We start from the raw sequence: 15,998 nt of genomic DNA on the forward strand, positions 1-15,998 counted from the left end.
CAGGAGTAGGCCATTTGGCCCCTCGAGCCTGCTCTGCCACTCAATAAGATCATGGTTGATCTGATCATGGACTTCAATGGCTATCATAGATGAATTATCCCTTACTCTCAGCAGTACTCGCTTTGCCTCTGTTTAGTGTCTCCATTGGTCGGCCAGTAAAGACAGGGAGTGATGTGGCTGTGGACTCAGACCTGGGCGCAGACTAAAAAAATGTTTTTAAATTTTGTGAGAACTAAAGCACTTTGACCAATGCAAATGTTTGCCCCATAGCATGGGCTATACAGCGCTTGAACTTTTAAATACTCCTTGTCCCTCACAGTTGCTGCATCAATGTTGGTGCCAAGAACACACTGATGTTCCTTGTGCTGAGTGTTGCTAAGACCCAAGTGACTGATTATGTTGTATGACGTTTTCCAGATATTTGGGGAGATGTGTTGCATGCCCGACATCACTTCCAGTGGAAAATGCCAGAACTGGTGAGGGAGAGAAAGTAGCCAGTAGAGCAACTCTTTTTAAAATAAATAACTATCCTCCGCACTCCACCGAAGTTAATATTAATCTATCTTTCTCCTTCAGGCCTGTTGTGTATTTCAAGCAGTGATTGTTTTTACTTCAAGCATTCATTCTTCCTCATCTCTTGATATGCGGCACCCAGATTGCTGTAACTGCACGCACAGTTAGTAGAGTACCTGTTGAACATTCATTTATTCTGCAAGTCTCAGTTGATTTTATTTTAACCAAGAATGTCAGTTTTTAAGACATGAGACCTATACCAGTGACACGATGGTGCAGCTTCACAGTTATGATTGCCACAAAGCAAGTGGTGATTTGAATGTCTCACGTCTGGAAGCAGTACAAAAAATACAGATTCCTTATTCAATGGAATGCAGTGGAATACAGACTTGATAGCAACATAGCACACCTGCATCTGCGCACATACTGAGGCTGAACTCCAGGACATAGTCGACGTATTTACTGAGGCGTACGAAAGCATGGGCCTTATGCTAAACATCCGTAAGACAAAGGTCCTCCACCAGCCTGTCCTCACCGCACAGCACTGCCCCCCAGTCATCAAGATCCACGGCGTGGCCCTGGACAACGTGGACCACTTCTCATATCTTGGGAGCCTCCTATCAACAAAAGCAAGCATCGACGACGAGATCCAACACCGCCTCCAGTGCGCCAGTGCAGTCTTCGGCCACCTGAGGAAAAGAGTGTTTGAAGACCAGGCCCTCAAAACTGCCACCAAGCTTATGGCCTACTGGCCTGTAGTAATACCCGCCCTCCTGTATGGCTCAGAGGCATGGACCATGTACAGTAGACACCTCAAGTTGCTGGAGAAATATCACCAACGATGTCTCCACAAGATCCTACAAATCCCCTGGGAGGACAGACGCTGCATCCTCATTCAGGCTAACATCCCCAGCATTGAAGCACTGACCACACTCGATCAGCTCCGCTGGGCAGGCCACATAGTCCGCATGCCAGACACGAGACTCCCAAAGCAAGTACTCTACTCAGAGCTCCTTCACGGCAAACGAGCCAAAGGTGGGCAGCGGAAACGCTACAAGGACACCCTCAAAGCCTCCCTGATAAAGTGAGACATGCCCACTGACACCTGGGAGTCCCTGGCCCAAGACTCTAAGTGGAGGAAGTGCATCCGAGAGGGTGCTGAGCACTTTGAGTCTCGTCGCCGAGAGCATGCAGAAATCAAGCGCAGACAGCGGAAAGAGCGTGCGGCAAACCAGTCCCACCCACCCTTTCCCTCAACGACTATCTGTCCCACCTGTGACAGAGACTATGGCTCACATATTGGACTGTTCAGCCACCAAAGAACTCACTTCATGAGTGGAAGCAAGTCTTCCTCGATTCCGAGGGACTGCCTATGATGATAGTGATGAGAGACAAGAAAATGGTTTGAGCCAAATCTGTACTTAGACCTAAGTAAATCAGATGGGCTGAAGGCTTTTATTCATTCTTACTGTCTGTTAATAATAACCTCGAGTCCCAGGCAGCCTGTCATTTTCTGATGTAGTAAATGTGGGAAATGCACGCAGGCAAGTTAGTAGTATGTGAAAGATAGACAGGTTAACGTTTGTGTGGGATAACCATGTTCAACCTGCTGCTCTACCCTTCATGTTTTGTTTCTCTTGCCAGTTTTATAATGGGTCCCATACAAAATCTTAACTTTTTTTTTCTCTTTCAGATGTTGACTAACCAACCAGTTATCCATTTTCAGAATTGTTTTTGTTTCAGATTTCCAGCATTTGTGATTTTTCTTTTTTATCTATAATTTTTAAGAGGAGATTTTGTCCAATCTCAATCTGGCCCCTAGTTGCAGCACCTTGTAGTGACAGTAAATTCCATCTTAGACAGGGACGAAGGTAAGACAAACTGACATAACCAGCTGTGTAAGGGTCTTCTCTTCACCCACCCCCCACTCCCTGGCTCCACCCTTTCAATCATGATGTGGCAGTGATGGAGCTGTGAAAGACTGTAACAAGCAATCATTCCAGGTAGAGAAAGAGGGAAATTGTGGGATTGAAATTAAATGAAAAAGGAATAGCTATTCCATAGTTGGAAATTTTTAATCAATGTACTATCATAAATAAAAAGCTATTGCTTGTTGAAAACCTCTCTATTATTCTGTTCTTTTCACTCATCTTTCCATTCCCCTTAGAATCTTGATTCCCGAGTTGGATTTGATCTCTGATCTAATATGCCAGGCATTTACAATAGTCAGCATGAAACTCAATCTGTCTTTCCCTCTGCACTCTGTAGCTGGTATAACCTTTCCATTAACTTAAACAAATGGTGCTGTATTTTTAGAATGTGTAATTACCCTGCATCAGCATGTTAGGTCCAGGCTGTGCCTAAGAAAGTACGCTGAGGAATGAATCAAGTGCAACGGTGCTTTGCTTAGAAAAATGCTGAAACTTGAATCCTTGGATGTGGTGATTAATGAAATGCCTCTTGATCATTTGATCTGATTCCACTTGCGGAGGTAAATTGTTTTAGTTTTCCATTGCATAGATTGAAATTTTACCATAAACGGCTTTGAAAGCGAAATCATTGCAATTTAAAAGCTAAATCAATGGTACTCTTTAATAGATTACCACTGAAGATTGTAACATACTTTTTCTCTCCTTTAAAAGAAAGGAGGAGGTATTGCTGGAAGTCAAGCTGATTTCTGGTATAAATGCTCTTTTTTAAAACATATCACTGGTGGGCAGGACCCATGTCAGACCACCTATTAAATTCTCAACAAATCTGTGATTAAAGACATTTGTCAGTGGACAACAGGCACTTAACATTGACAAAATCTGTCATTTTTTTTTTAAGTTGGAGCGTGCCGTCCACAGCTGTGTCAGCCTACCATTATTATGCAGTGAAAAACACAGTGAAGTCCATAATGCAACCATTAACACATTAATTGAATGTTTTGCTAACTGAGTCAACTACAACTGGAGAAATCTCTCCTTGTGAATAGAATCCTTGTTTTGGACGATTTGACTTGAAGAGAAAAGTTTATTTGGTCGTGCATCTGTTATTGAACTTCTCATCTTAGTTTCAAAAACATTCAAAAGATGTCTATTTCGAACAATCATAATCAGGTTGTGGATTTGTGCCCCCACACAATCCTAAAAAAATGCTGCTATGTTGGAGGAGACATTCTTTGTGTGGCAAATCAAACTGCTGTCTGCACATTTTGGCAGTTCACGTGGACATTAAATGTCACAAGAAACTATTCAAGAAGCAGGGAGCTCTCCCAGTGTACTGGCAACATTTTTCCCTCAACCAATACCATCGAAAACCCGAACAATTGCTCATTCATCTTGTTATTTTGGCAGTGTTGTCAATGTTTTTTTACTTAATATATACAGTCGCTACACGACAAAAAGTATTATTATTACGTGAAGTATCTTAAAAACTCTGGGCCACTGTTGGCCAATCAAAGAACCCCCTTACCTACACCCCACAGATTGCCTCTCCCCTTCCCCCCAAGCTACAATTGTTGACGAGCTCAGCATGAAAGCTGAATGATTTTCCCATTCTTCCAGAACCAGTTGCAGTGAGCTTCCTGCTTGTGCTCATAGCTTGTCGTTGGTTTGTAAATGAAGCCCAGGCCTTGCACCCAACAAGAACATTCCCCCTGCCATCTGCAGCTCTTCGCCTGTTTGGCTCTCATATATCCTCCTACCAAAACCATGATCATGGCTATATAGTTTTGTCAAAATTGCTCTGTTTATGACTAATGCTCTGAATCTTTTTGCATTAATCCAGGGGTACCACACAGAGCTCAGTCCTCTCTCTCACTTGCTTATGATACCACTCTACATTAAGCAATTTATTTGAAATCGCAGCCTTTCACTGTTCACACCATCTTCTAACACTGGAATGGCTGAATTACGACATCTTCCTCTTCATGGGAAAATTTATTTATTTTAATTATTCAAAACATAGTTTCTTAATGCTTCTCAGTGCTCTAACCAACAGCAATCGCTGCATAAGATGTGATGGTTTCAACTTTAGTCCTTCACTTTCTCTTCAAAACCCCCCAATCTCAAAAAAACTCTGTTTCCATTTTTCTGCCAAACATGTTTGTCCCTAATAACTCTTAACATAGTAGGAGAGTGCAATGAAGATCAACAAAGTGTAAAGGAGATTTAAGAAATATCAGAAGTTTAAGCTGTACAGTCTTGGAGAAAAGAAGTTTAAAGGGTTACTTCATCAAGATATGTAAAGATTGTAGAGGCAGAAGATATATTTAGGGTGTTCAAAATGCAATTATAAGTTGGGCTGGCAGAGTTTGTATACTAGAAAGACACGATTCCATGGACAAAGTGTTTTTTTCCTCATCCTTGACTGTTACGCTCTGACACAGCTCAACTCCATCCAACATTTGAAAACTGTTATATATGCAGACTATAGATATACTCTCTGTGTAGTCACCGTATAGTTGCATAAGATGGAGACTTGTTTATCGGAGGTACCATCCACAAGGTTCGCATTGTATACACTATGCTGGTACCACCAGAGGGTGCAACTGGTGGAGGCCCAGGGGTCACCTGTACACCACAGGTACCCAGGTATAAAAGGGAGTCCACCATGTGTGATCCTCACTCTGAAGTTATATTAAACGGACTAAGGTCACTACAGTTCAAGTGCAATGCTTTGCCTCGTGGAGTCATTATCAAAGCATCTAAAGACATAACCGACTAGAAACATAAGAAAAACGTCAGATTAGAACACAGAGAAATGTAAAAGTAAAAGATTACCCAAAAGAGAATGTCAATTAGAAAATAAAGCTTTTACCCATCAGAAGCTTCATGTCAAAATTTTAATGAATTACAATTGACAGCAGGTTCCTGCTTTAAAATGACACATTTTTTTAAAAATGTGTTCATTAACAATTAATCTACTTTCATTTTGATGGAGGACATTATTTACTCACCTGTAAGCTGAAAGAGAATAGCATGTCTGAAACCCTTTGAGTGGTTGTATTTCATCAGGTGCAGCAAGGAGCTCTTGTGATGAACAAAAAATCCTGGCCTTATGTAAGACTCAAAGGCATCATATCCCAAAACCCATGCATCCTTGTGGAATATAAATGTTGCCTCTTTTTGAAAAGTCTTGTTGTATTCCCATTTACTGAGGTGTAGGACTCCATCAAATCCAGTGCGAAGAAAGTAATTTGGTCTGTCGGCCACTTCCAAGGAAACTAACGATGCATCTGTTGAAAACAAATAAAGGAATGTTAAAAAAAAATGTTTGGGAAGTGGTATCGCTGTAGTGGCTGGGGAAAGCTGTGAGTGAAATCATCATCATCATAGGCGGTCCCTCGAAAAAGGATGACTTGCTTCCACATGAGTTCACTCATGTTTCAATGAAAGACCCGATCTTCCAGTCCTGAACTCCAGTTGAAGGGGTGGAAGATACCTGTGCGTGGATTTTTTTAACGTGTGGTGACCGTTGCACATCAACCACCACATGGGCTTGACAGAGCTAGGTCTTTATCCAGTGGCAAGGATTAACCAGGACGACTGGAGACCAGCTCTGCTGCACGAACCTAGAGCGCACACATATCGCAGTGTGGGCAGGCCAGTGCTGCCCCTGGGCCCTCGGCTCTTCTGGGACCCATACCCTCATTTGTGAGTGAAATAGCATGTTATTGAATAGATGAGATAGGTGCTTTAACTGTCATGTTAGAGAGCTTGCCTTACTCTTTGAATAGAATGTGTAGAGTCATATTAAACCTTTATCAGCCATATTGATCTGCTCTAGCTAGAGCTAATACAATAGTACCTCAACTTCACAGGCAGACTATACATGTCTCTCAGGTTGGTCTCCCAATAAAACTAGAACCTGTATTTATATAGCATCTTTAACATAGAAAACAGACGAGAGAGAGAGAATATCTTTTTTTCTGGCTGCACCAGAGTTGAATCTGTGCCCATGGTACGGTTACACCTGCATTTACAAACAGAGGTGCATGTACCTCACAGTGGTAGAGTATTAGTACATGAAAAGGCTTCAGTTTCCAAAAGAGGCTGCGACAGCAAAACTAATGGCATAAATGTGATATTTGAATGCATAACCGACCATAACACTGGATGGGTTTCAGAATAACCCCAATTACAGTAGGCCATGGTTTTAATGGCACCAAATGCAAAAACCCAGACCATGGTGGCCCCCACCCACCAAGTTGTCACACCACATATCTACAGGCTATGTCTAACCAGCCTGTAAAAGTCATTAAGCAACTGTCTTTATGGAATCTGGGTCAGCAGAGAGCTAGATACATAGGTGTGCCATCTGCTGCAAGGACACTTGCAGCTAACATGCAGCATAGGACTGGTTCAGGCAGTGTCCTGACTGCTCAGTTGCTTCCACTTCCTTCCAAGCATGTTGCAATGCTGACCTTTCAGGATGGTGTCATAGAATAGCAAATAGTGCCACCTTTCTAGCGACTGGTTCATGCAGATCCACCTTCACTTCAGCAGCCATCAAACAGGGCTGGGTGCTGGACTGTTCCATTATTTGCCTGCAGACTTGTGCCTACAAATCGAGTCTTCCTTAGCTTCATTGTTGCTTGTCATCTCTTAGTCCTGCCTCCCTTTATCCTATTCTGCCACACTCATTTAACTGTCTGCATTCCATCAAATTTCATCTGCACCTCAATCTTTTGCTCTAACCCATTATCATAGGTGGTCCCTTGAAACGAGGATGACTTGCTTCCACGCCAAAAAAGGATACGTTCACAGGTGTTCCAATGAAGGATCTAAAGTTCCAGATCCTGAACTACATCCTGAAGGGTGGAAGATGCCTGTGCTTGGATTTTTTTAACGTGTGGTGACCGTTGCACACCAGCCACCACACGGTCTTGACAGAGCTAGGTCTTGGTCCAGTGGCAAGGGTTAACCAGGACGACTGGAGACCTGCTCTGCTGCACGGACCTAGTGCGCGCACATATCACAGTGTGGGCTGGACTGTGCTGCCCCTGGGCCCCTGGCCCCGAATTCACGCCTCCCCTAGGCCCCGATCACATCCCTCTACAGTCTCTCGCCGTTCCGTTGCCCTGACCTCGCCATTCCTGCTGTATCTGCCCACGCTCCAATCACCGACCTGGACCGTGATGATATCACTCTTTGCTGCTATCGCAGCTCGTGCTGCTCCCTGGAGTAGTATGCCTCCATGCTGCTCCCAGGCCGCTGCTCGCTGCTCCTTCCAATTGGTGTGCTCCACCACATGTACAAATCTGTAGCTGGAGCTATGCCTAATAAATGGGTGCAAACAACCCACTTTACGTTTGGTGTACTTTGAACCCATTTCTAACCATCTGGGAATAAACTGCACCTGTCTCAGAAAATACACCCTAGTTTGCAGATGAGTCACACAGATGGGAAAATCCCAAGTTTATTCCCCACTGATTTTGTCTTTGTTGATCTTAGAGGATTCGACAGGTGACACAATTGGCATCAGTGACCTTGAACTAGATAAGGAGTGAAAAATAATCACTTTGGGTTCTTGCTCGCTTGTGGTCTTTTACCCTGCTGGCAATCATTCTGTGGACTCGCACACAAGAATGGACACCTGGGTGAGTTGCTGGAGGCTGCCCAGCCCTGGTGGAACCATATTTAGCCATAAATTTACACCTTCAGTTCAGGAGGTGTAATAAAAGAGAAAATTAGTAAAATGTAGGCATTGAAAATAGCCACAAAGTAACTCTATACATCTAAAACTATTCTAAAGTTGTATACTTATGCTTAGACCGATACAAAACCTGTACACATATATGCAGACATTTACTCTAAGATTGTATTTTCGAGTTGTACATCTAGGATTATTCTAAAGTTTCCAATCTACATCTATCCTAAAGCTGTACATCTACATCTATGTGATTGAATCTACATCTATTCTTTACAATAAAACATTAAGATGCTGTCTGAAAATGACTAGAACCAACAACAGGAAAAAGTTGATGAAAGAACGCTGTTGACCTCTGTATTTTAGTGCTGTACCATTATGGTTCCTCCATCTTTCAGCAGGGAACTTTCAGAAGCAAAGGACGACAAAAAAAATGCAGAAGAAGTTTCCTTCTTGGTTGCTACTTTTACAGGTGTTTGACACTACATGCTTATCAAGAGAGGAAAAATATGATCAAATGATTCTAATGCGCAAAGCATTGCTATTTATAATGTTGCTTTTCGGCAAATATACAGCGATTGCTGCTGAATAACTGCCAAGTTTGTTAAACTTAGTCTTAGACTTGCTTACCATGTGGCTTCGTCGAGTACAGCCCTGGAGTCAGCATAAAAAGTGTCAGTACTCCTGGCATGGAAATTTCTCTTGTAGCTGGAAAAACAGCACCACTTGACAAATTGGCTGCCACCACTGTATTGCCATCCAAATAACTGGTCAGTGAGTAAGGACCCTTTCCCAGCACTGCAAGTAGAAAAGAGACTCAGTTTCATTTTAGAAAATTCAAGTATTGTAAATGCGAACTTCAACCGTACCTGTTCAATTTCCTAACTGACTTGGCACCGTTAGTTTAATTTAGTATGTTAAAATGACACTATACAGGCAACTCTCGATTATCCGGGTCCCTTGGGGATTGGGCTATGCCAGGTAAACGATTTCTCTGTTAGAACGATTGACATTATAAAGTTAAAACCCGATGCCTTCCCAGGCTGAAATTTTAAATCCCATTATAATGGTTTCCCGTTGGATCTATGTACGGATAATCGAGAGTTGCCTGTAATATGTTGGCTGCTGTGACTGTATTTGTTAATTTTTGCAGATCATCTATGATTATTATTCCTCTTTAACCTCTTTGTGCCTCCACTGAAGAATGAACAGGATTTAATTAACATTTGATTTTGCCACTTTTAGTCTCTATTTTTTCTCTGTAATTCATGGCATCTTTATTTTGCAAGACCCTTTGTGTATCACTTGGGTAGTTTGGTAATAAAGCTGCCGATGTTGGCTGCATCCAAACTAGATAGAAGCAGCATGGTCTACCATTTGAATCGAATGGGTGCTGTGAATCCCTTTAGCATAGCCATGAGCTGGAGCATCTCATGCAATTGAGTGTACCGTTGAGATGGGAGGGAGGTGGAGCAAGGATAAGATGGTTCAGGGTCCTTTCTAAAATGGCAAGAACGAAATTTTGAAAAGACTGCCTTATTGAATCACTTTCTTGAAAATCCAAAGTTCTGCACTCCATCAGGTTGTAAAAGATAGAAATCAAAGCTCACGGTGAATGAAATTATATCTGCATCTACACAACAAATTATGAACTGCTTATATGTTGCTGTTCTATTTATTTTGAACATGTTAGATAATTTATAAATAGTGTAATTTTTCGGTCACGAGTTTACCTAAATAACTTTTTTTTTGAAAGCAGAAACTATATCAGCATAATGAGATATTATACTATATTACTTTTCAAATGTCTGATATAGTAAACATTTAGCCCCCTCTAGGGGCTCAGTTTTGTTGATAACCCAGTCGCTTCTCTGTATCCAGGCTGCCGTGTTGTGAGATACCAGCATGTTCTTCAAACTAATTTATCTTTTGTCTCAGCTAGCAGCCTTATACTCTATAAACAGAGTATTTAGTTCGTACTTCAACAATTAGGTCTATTTTTCTCTGCATGTAAAGAGAAATTCTTTTGCTGACTGACTACTTAGTTAAAGAATTTCTCTTTAACTTTACAGCTGGTGGGATGGAAAATATACCCCTATTTGTTCCAAAGTAGAATCTAAAATTTGAGAGAAACAAATTCTGGTGTGTGAATTTTGTCCATTTCAAGGTCAGTGTATGCTCCGTAAATAAGTTTATGTTATATATCTTTTCAGTGGGGTTGTAAAATAAAGACACCTATCAAATTGAAATAACTTGAGAGGACTTAACTTTTAAATCAAACTGTGGCAAAGATCAGTTGTTTACGAGGCTTGCAGATGTCACAACAAAATTTTAAGCATAGTCCGAAAGCTGTTCACAGAACTCCCTCACGGCAAACGAGCCAAAGGTGGGCAGAGGAAACGTTACAAGGACACCCTCAAAGCCTCCCTGATAAAGTGCAACATCCCCATCGACACCTGGGAGTCCCTGGCCAAAGATCGCCCTAAGTGGAGGAAGTACATCCGGGAGGGCGCTGAGCACCTCGAGTCTCGCCGCCGAGAGCGTGCAGAAATCAAGCGCAGGCAGCGGAAGGAGCATGCGGCAAACCAGTCCCACCCACCCTTTCCCTCAACGACTATCTGTCCCACCTGTGACAGGGACTGTGGTTCTCGTATCGGACTGTTCAGCCACCAAAGGACTAATTTTAAGAGTGGAAGCAAGTCTTCCTCGATTCTGAGGGACTGCCTATGATGATCATGGTAACACATTTCTATAAATTCCTTTGCCTTCTATGTTAATATTAAAATGCATATTTCAACCTATCTGTCCAGCTCTTTTTAGTGCAAACATGCTGGGCAGTCAGCTTTCATGTAGTCAATAGATTTGATTTCCTAGATTTGAGCAGTAAAAGCAGTAAGTTACTTTAAAATGAATGCCAATTTTTTGTCCATCATTATTATTCCATCTTTCGACCTGACAATAATTCTTGTAATGCGAAAAGCACATTTAATCAAAATACTGGAAAAACCTCATACATAACTATTCTGCTTCACAGATTACCATCATAAAGTTGAATCTTACCTTTGTTATAATATTCACAATCATAGGCTGAAAGAAAGGAAAAGAACAGGTCACTAAAATTTATCTTGTCATTTGATATGACCAAATTTCTAACAAATTAATATAATATTTCTAAAGTTCTTTTGAATATTTTCCCTCATGCCATGCATTTTCTCAAGCTGAGAGGACAGATTGGTTACCTGTTCCCAGGTGTCTACCAATATTGCCTTTTGGTCAGCCAGCAGGAAACAATCTGGCATAACTAGCTCTTTAATTTCCTCCCTCTTCTTACATGAAAGTGTCTGCTTTCCACTCAGAATCTCAAAGAAAATAAAGTCCAGGTTAAAAGCTCACCATGTTAAGTGAATTGTGTAAATTTAAAGTGGTATATGGTTTTTAAAAAATAGAAGGTTCAGAACAATACAACACCAAATAGCGATTCTTAGTTAATTTTATTTTTGTCAATAGAAACATTAAAAGAAGTGGGTTTTTTTCCAAATTAAAGGGAATTGCAGCCTATTTTTATGTTCAATATGAAATAGGTTTCTAATACTCGCTTTAAAATTACTTTGTTAAAAATTATGGAACCAAAATGAACTCTGTTAATTAATCAAGTGCTGTTATAGACAGGAGCACAGCATTCCTGCTACTGACCACATGCAACGATATAAAGGAGATGAGCTCCATACATCTGATCGCATCAGAAGCACAGCTTTTTCTGCGTTGTGTGTGGGAGGTGTGGAAAGCAAGTTCCACTTTACCATTGAGTCTCCAAAGAGCCCCAAAATCACAAGCAGCATGCTACATAAATAAAAAGAAATGTCAATGGCATTCACAGGTTGGAAGTCTTCACTTCAGCACTTCTCTGCTACAGGGACATAGAAACATAGAAAATAGGTGTAGGAGTAGGCCATTCGACCCTTCGTGCCTACACCACCATTCAATAAGATCATGGTTGATCATGCAACTTCAGTACCCCATTCCTGCTTTCTCTCCATAACCCTTGATCCCTTTAGCCGTAAGGGCCACACCTAACTCCCTTTTGAATATATCTAACGAATTGGCCTCAACAACTTTCTGTGGTAGAGAATTCCACAGGTTCACAATTCTCTGAGTGAAGACATTTCTCCTCATCTCGGTCCTAAATAGCTTACCCCTTATCCTTAGACTGTGACCCCTGGTTCTGGACTTCCCCAACATCGGGAACCTTCTTCCTGCATCTAACCTGTCCAATCCCATCAGAACTTTATATGTTTCTACGAGATCTCCTCTCATTCTTCTAAATTCCAGTGAATATAAGCCTAGTCGATCCAGTCTTTCTTCATATGTCAATCCTGCCATCCCAGGAATCAGTCTGGTGAACCTTCACTGCACTCCCTCAATAGCAAGAATGTCCTTCCTCAGATTAGGAGACCAAAATTATACACAATATTCAAGGTTGGCCTCACCAAGGCCCTGTACAACTGCAGTAAAACTTCCCTGCTCCTATAATCAAATCCTCTCGCTATGAAAGCCAACATGCCATTTGCCTTATTCACCGCCTGTTGTACCTGCATGCCAACTTTCAATGACTGATGTACCATGACACCCAGGTCTCGTTGCATCTCCCCTTTTCCTAATCTGTCACCATTCAGATAATATTCTGCCTTCCTGTTTTTGCCACCAAAGTGGATAACCTCACATTTATCCACATTATACTGCAACTGCCATACATTTTCCCACTCACCTAACCTGTCCAAGTCACCCTGCAGCCTCTAGCATCCTCCTCACAGCTCATACTGCCACCCAGCTTAGTGTCATCTGTAAACTTGGAGATATTACATTCAATTCCCTCGTCCAAATCATTAATGTATATTGTAAATAGCTGGGGTCCCAGCACTGAACCTAGCGGTACCCCACTAGTCACTGCCTGCCATTCTAAAAGGACCCGTTTATCCTGACTCTTTGCTTCCTGTCTGCCAACCAGTTCTCTATCCACATCAATACATTACCCCCAATACCATGTGCTTTAATTTTGCACACTAATCTCTTGTGTGGGACCTTGTCAAAAGCCTTTTGAAAGTCCAAATACACCACATCCACTGGTTCTCCCTTGTCCACTCTACTAGTTACATCCTCAAAAAATTCTAGATGATTTGTCAAGCATGATTTCCCTTTCATAAATCCATGCTGACTTGGACCGATCCTGTCGCTGCTTTCCAAATACGCTGCTATTACATCTTTAATAATTGATTCCAACATTTTCCCCACTACCGATGTCAGGCTAACCGGTCTATAATTCCCTGTTTTCTCTCTCCCTCCTTTTTTAAAAAGTGGGGTTACATTAGCTACCCTCCAATCCATAGGAACTGATCCAGAGTCCATGGAATGTTGAAAAATGACCACCAATGACCCTCGGAGAGTGTAGGTTGCTGCTTGCTTTCTGTTGCTGCTATACTTACGGCAGATCATGGGGGTTCTCCAGTCAATTGCAACTCCATGTTGACAGCACATGTGAGCATATGCTAGCACACTGGTGCAGAAGCACTCACAGTCTCCACCTCGGTTACAGGCGCATGTATCTGCCAAACAGTTGGCATAAAACCAGGTGACATCAACCTGAATAATAACAAAGACATAAGTGGTAAAACACAAGAGGATTGGGTCATTTATAAAATATGTCATTAAGCAAGGCTGGAAAGCCAGTGAATATAACAATGCAATATCCCCAACGACACCTGGGAGTCCCTGGCCAAAGACCGTCCTAAGTGGAGGAAGTGCACCCGGGAGGGCGCTGAGCACCTCGAGTCTCATCGCCGAGAGCATGCAGAAATCAAGCGCAGGCAGCAGAAAGAGCGTGCGGCAAACCAGTCCCACCCACCCCTCCCCTCAACGACTATCTGCCCCACCTGTGACAGGGACTGTGGTTCTCGTATTGGACTGTTCAGCCATCTAAGGACGCTAAGAGTGGAAACAAGTCTTCCTCGATTACTATGGATGAATCATTTTTACCAACTAATTCAAATTTATTAACTTTTGGCTATGTTACCATTAACTGGCTACAGTTTCCACATATTTAGAAAAATGTTTTCCAAAAACCATACAGTTGTCATAGAAATGTGTTGAAAATGTAAGATAATGATACATGTATTGACAATGAAAAGCAGGCTTAATTTTATAACATCCCTTTTAGCTATTTGACCCAATTCCTTTGACCTTGATCCCCTTCCCAGACAACTTCTGACCACCAAACTACCCTTCTTGTTGCCCATTTAAGTTGATACTGTCAACGGTTCATTAGGCATTGTAGAATTTACCAATATCTCGAAAAGATTCCAGGTACCTTTCCCCTACAGAGGAGAAGAATCCCTGCCTGGGCTTTTGAAATGAGTTTAAAGGGGCAGACGAAGCCTGCGGGGGATAAAAGGGGATGCATTCATGGAGACCCCCCCCCCCCCAGTGTTTGGACTCAGAGGAAAGGGAATTCAAAATGGATCTAAATTACAGAAGCTTGAGATCCCTAAACATCTATGGGAAGGAGCATATCAATTTTAAGATTCTACAACATTTTGGCTGCGAAAAGGAGTTACCAAATACAGGAGGTGGGGCCAAATTCGTGTATTAAGGATCCCAGACTGTCTGGGGGATCTATTCACCCACTAAGAGATAATTGAATTACCCAATCAAGCACAATGGAAATCATGGTCAGAACAACTGGACAATCCTAAAACAATGCAAAACCAGTGATAGCACATTCTCACACCCTAATCGAGTTACTGCTGACAAAGGAGACATTTGAAAATCAATGGACAGACAGTTTAAACAGAGCCCAAGAGATTTGATGGGAGATAACGGAGCCTTTTTGGGGATATATCTATCCCCCAGTTTTACAAGGAAAGACTAGCAGAACACAGACTCTAGCAGAGCACAGACTCGAACACAGACAGACACAAGCAGCCGGAGCTGGGGAGTGAAGAAATGGAGTCGTGAAGGAAACTACTAGAAATTGTCAAGGACCGACCGAGCACGAGGCCCACGAAACGGAAGGTTTTCAGCAACCAAATTGACAATCCGGGCCACTAAAACCAGCGAAACGACCAACCGAAACCAACTCAGCAAAAACCAAAGAATCGACCTTTATTTCCACTCTACAATCCACTTCTGAATGACCAACAGGTGAGAAATTACCAAAAGGGACTAACTAAAACTATTCCTAACCAAAGAAAGTGGGTACTTACCCCAAACATCCAAAACGCAAATTACCGCATCAACGGACGCAACCCACCGAAGACTACGCAGTCCGAAGTCCTCTCCTCCGTCCGGGGTACGGCTCGCCTAGAAGGCCAAGTGCAGTGAACCCCGAAACCGGCAACTGTCTAAAGGGATTGGTGAGCATAGCCCCTGAACCCTCAGAGCTATAACCTAGTTAGTTAGGGGAATTGGGAGGGGGGAGGCTGGGATAACTTGTGTAAATGTATCTGCATTCTCCTTTTTACCCCATTTAGAGTTTAAGCTGTATTCTTTTTCCCCACAGGCTGTAATTTGACATTTTATTCAATAAGTTGTACCCTTCAGTGTGTATTGGTCTGTGTGTATGTTATTAAAGGTGTGCCTTTTACTTCTTTTTAAACACAATAAAGCCATACCTGCTTCCTACCTTGAAACCGATTGTCTGTCCAAGTCTGTCACAGTCCCTTCATAATTCCAGTGTCTAGAACCAAGGGTGTGGGAGCGATTCGGAACCACTCATATAAGGTCAGAAGGGAAAGCTGACCCCACGAAAACCACCCCTTACATCATGGCGACCCAGATGGGACACTGGTACAAGGGAC

At 42.2% G+C, this 15,998-nt stretch overlaps 1 protein-coding gene across 1 annotated transcript in view; it reads right to left on the bottom strand.

Annotated features, from left to right (window-relative positions):
* Positions 1-15,998, bottom strand: part of otog (otogelin) — a 350,354-nt gene that overhangs the window by 143,126 nt on the left and 191,230 nt on the right. The window contains exons 27-30 of the mRNA XM_070898763.1: positions 13,629-13,785; positions 11,209-11,235; positions 8,779-8,946; positions 5,456-5,734 (exon numbers count right to left, since the gene is read on the bottom strand). Coding sequence (XP_070754864.1) covers positions 5,456-5,734; positions 8,779-8,946; positions 11,209-11,235; positions 13,629-13,785 — 631 coding nt within the window. The remainder of the gene's footprint in view (positions 1-5,455; positions 5,735-8,778; positions 8,947-11,208; positions 11,236-13,628; positions 13,786-15,998) is intronic.

The sequence above is a fragment of the Pristiophorus japonicus genome, chromosome 14, assembly GCF_044704955.1.
Source record: "Pristiophorus japonicus isolate sPriJap1 chromosome 14, sPriJap1.hap1, whole genome shotgun sequence".
NCBI lineage: Eukaryota > Metazoa > Chordata > Chondrichthyes > Pristiophoridae > Pristiophorus > Pristiophorus japonicus.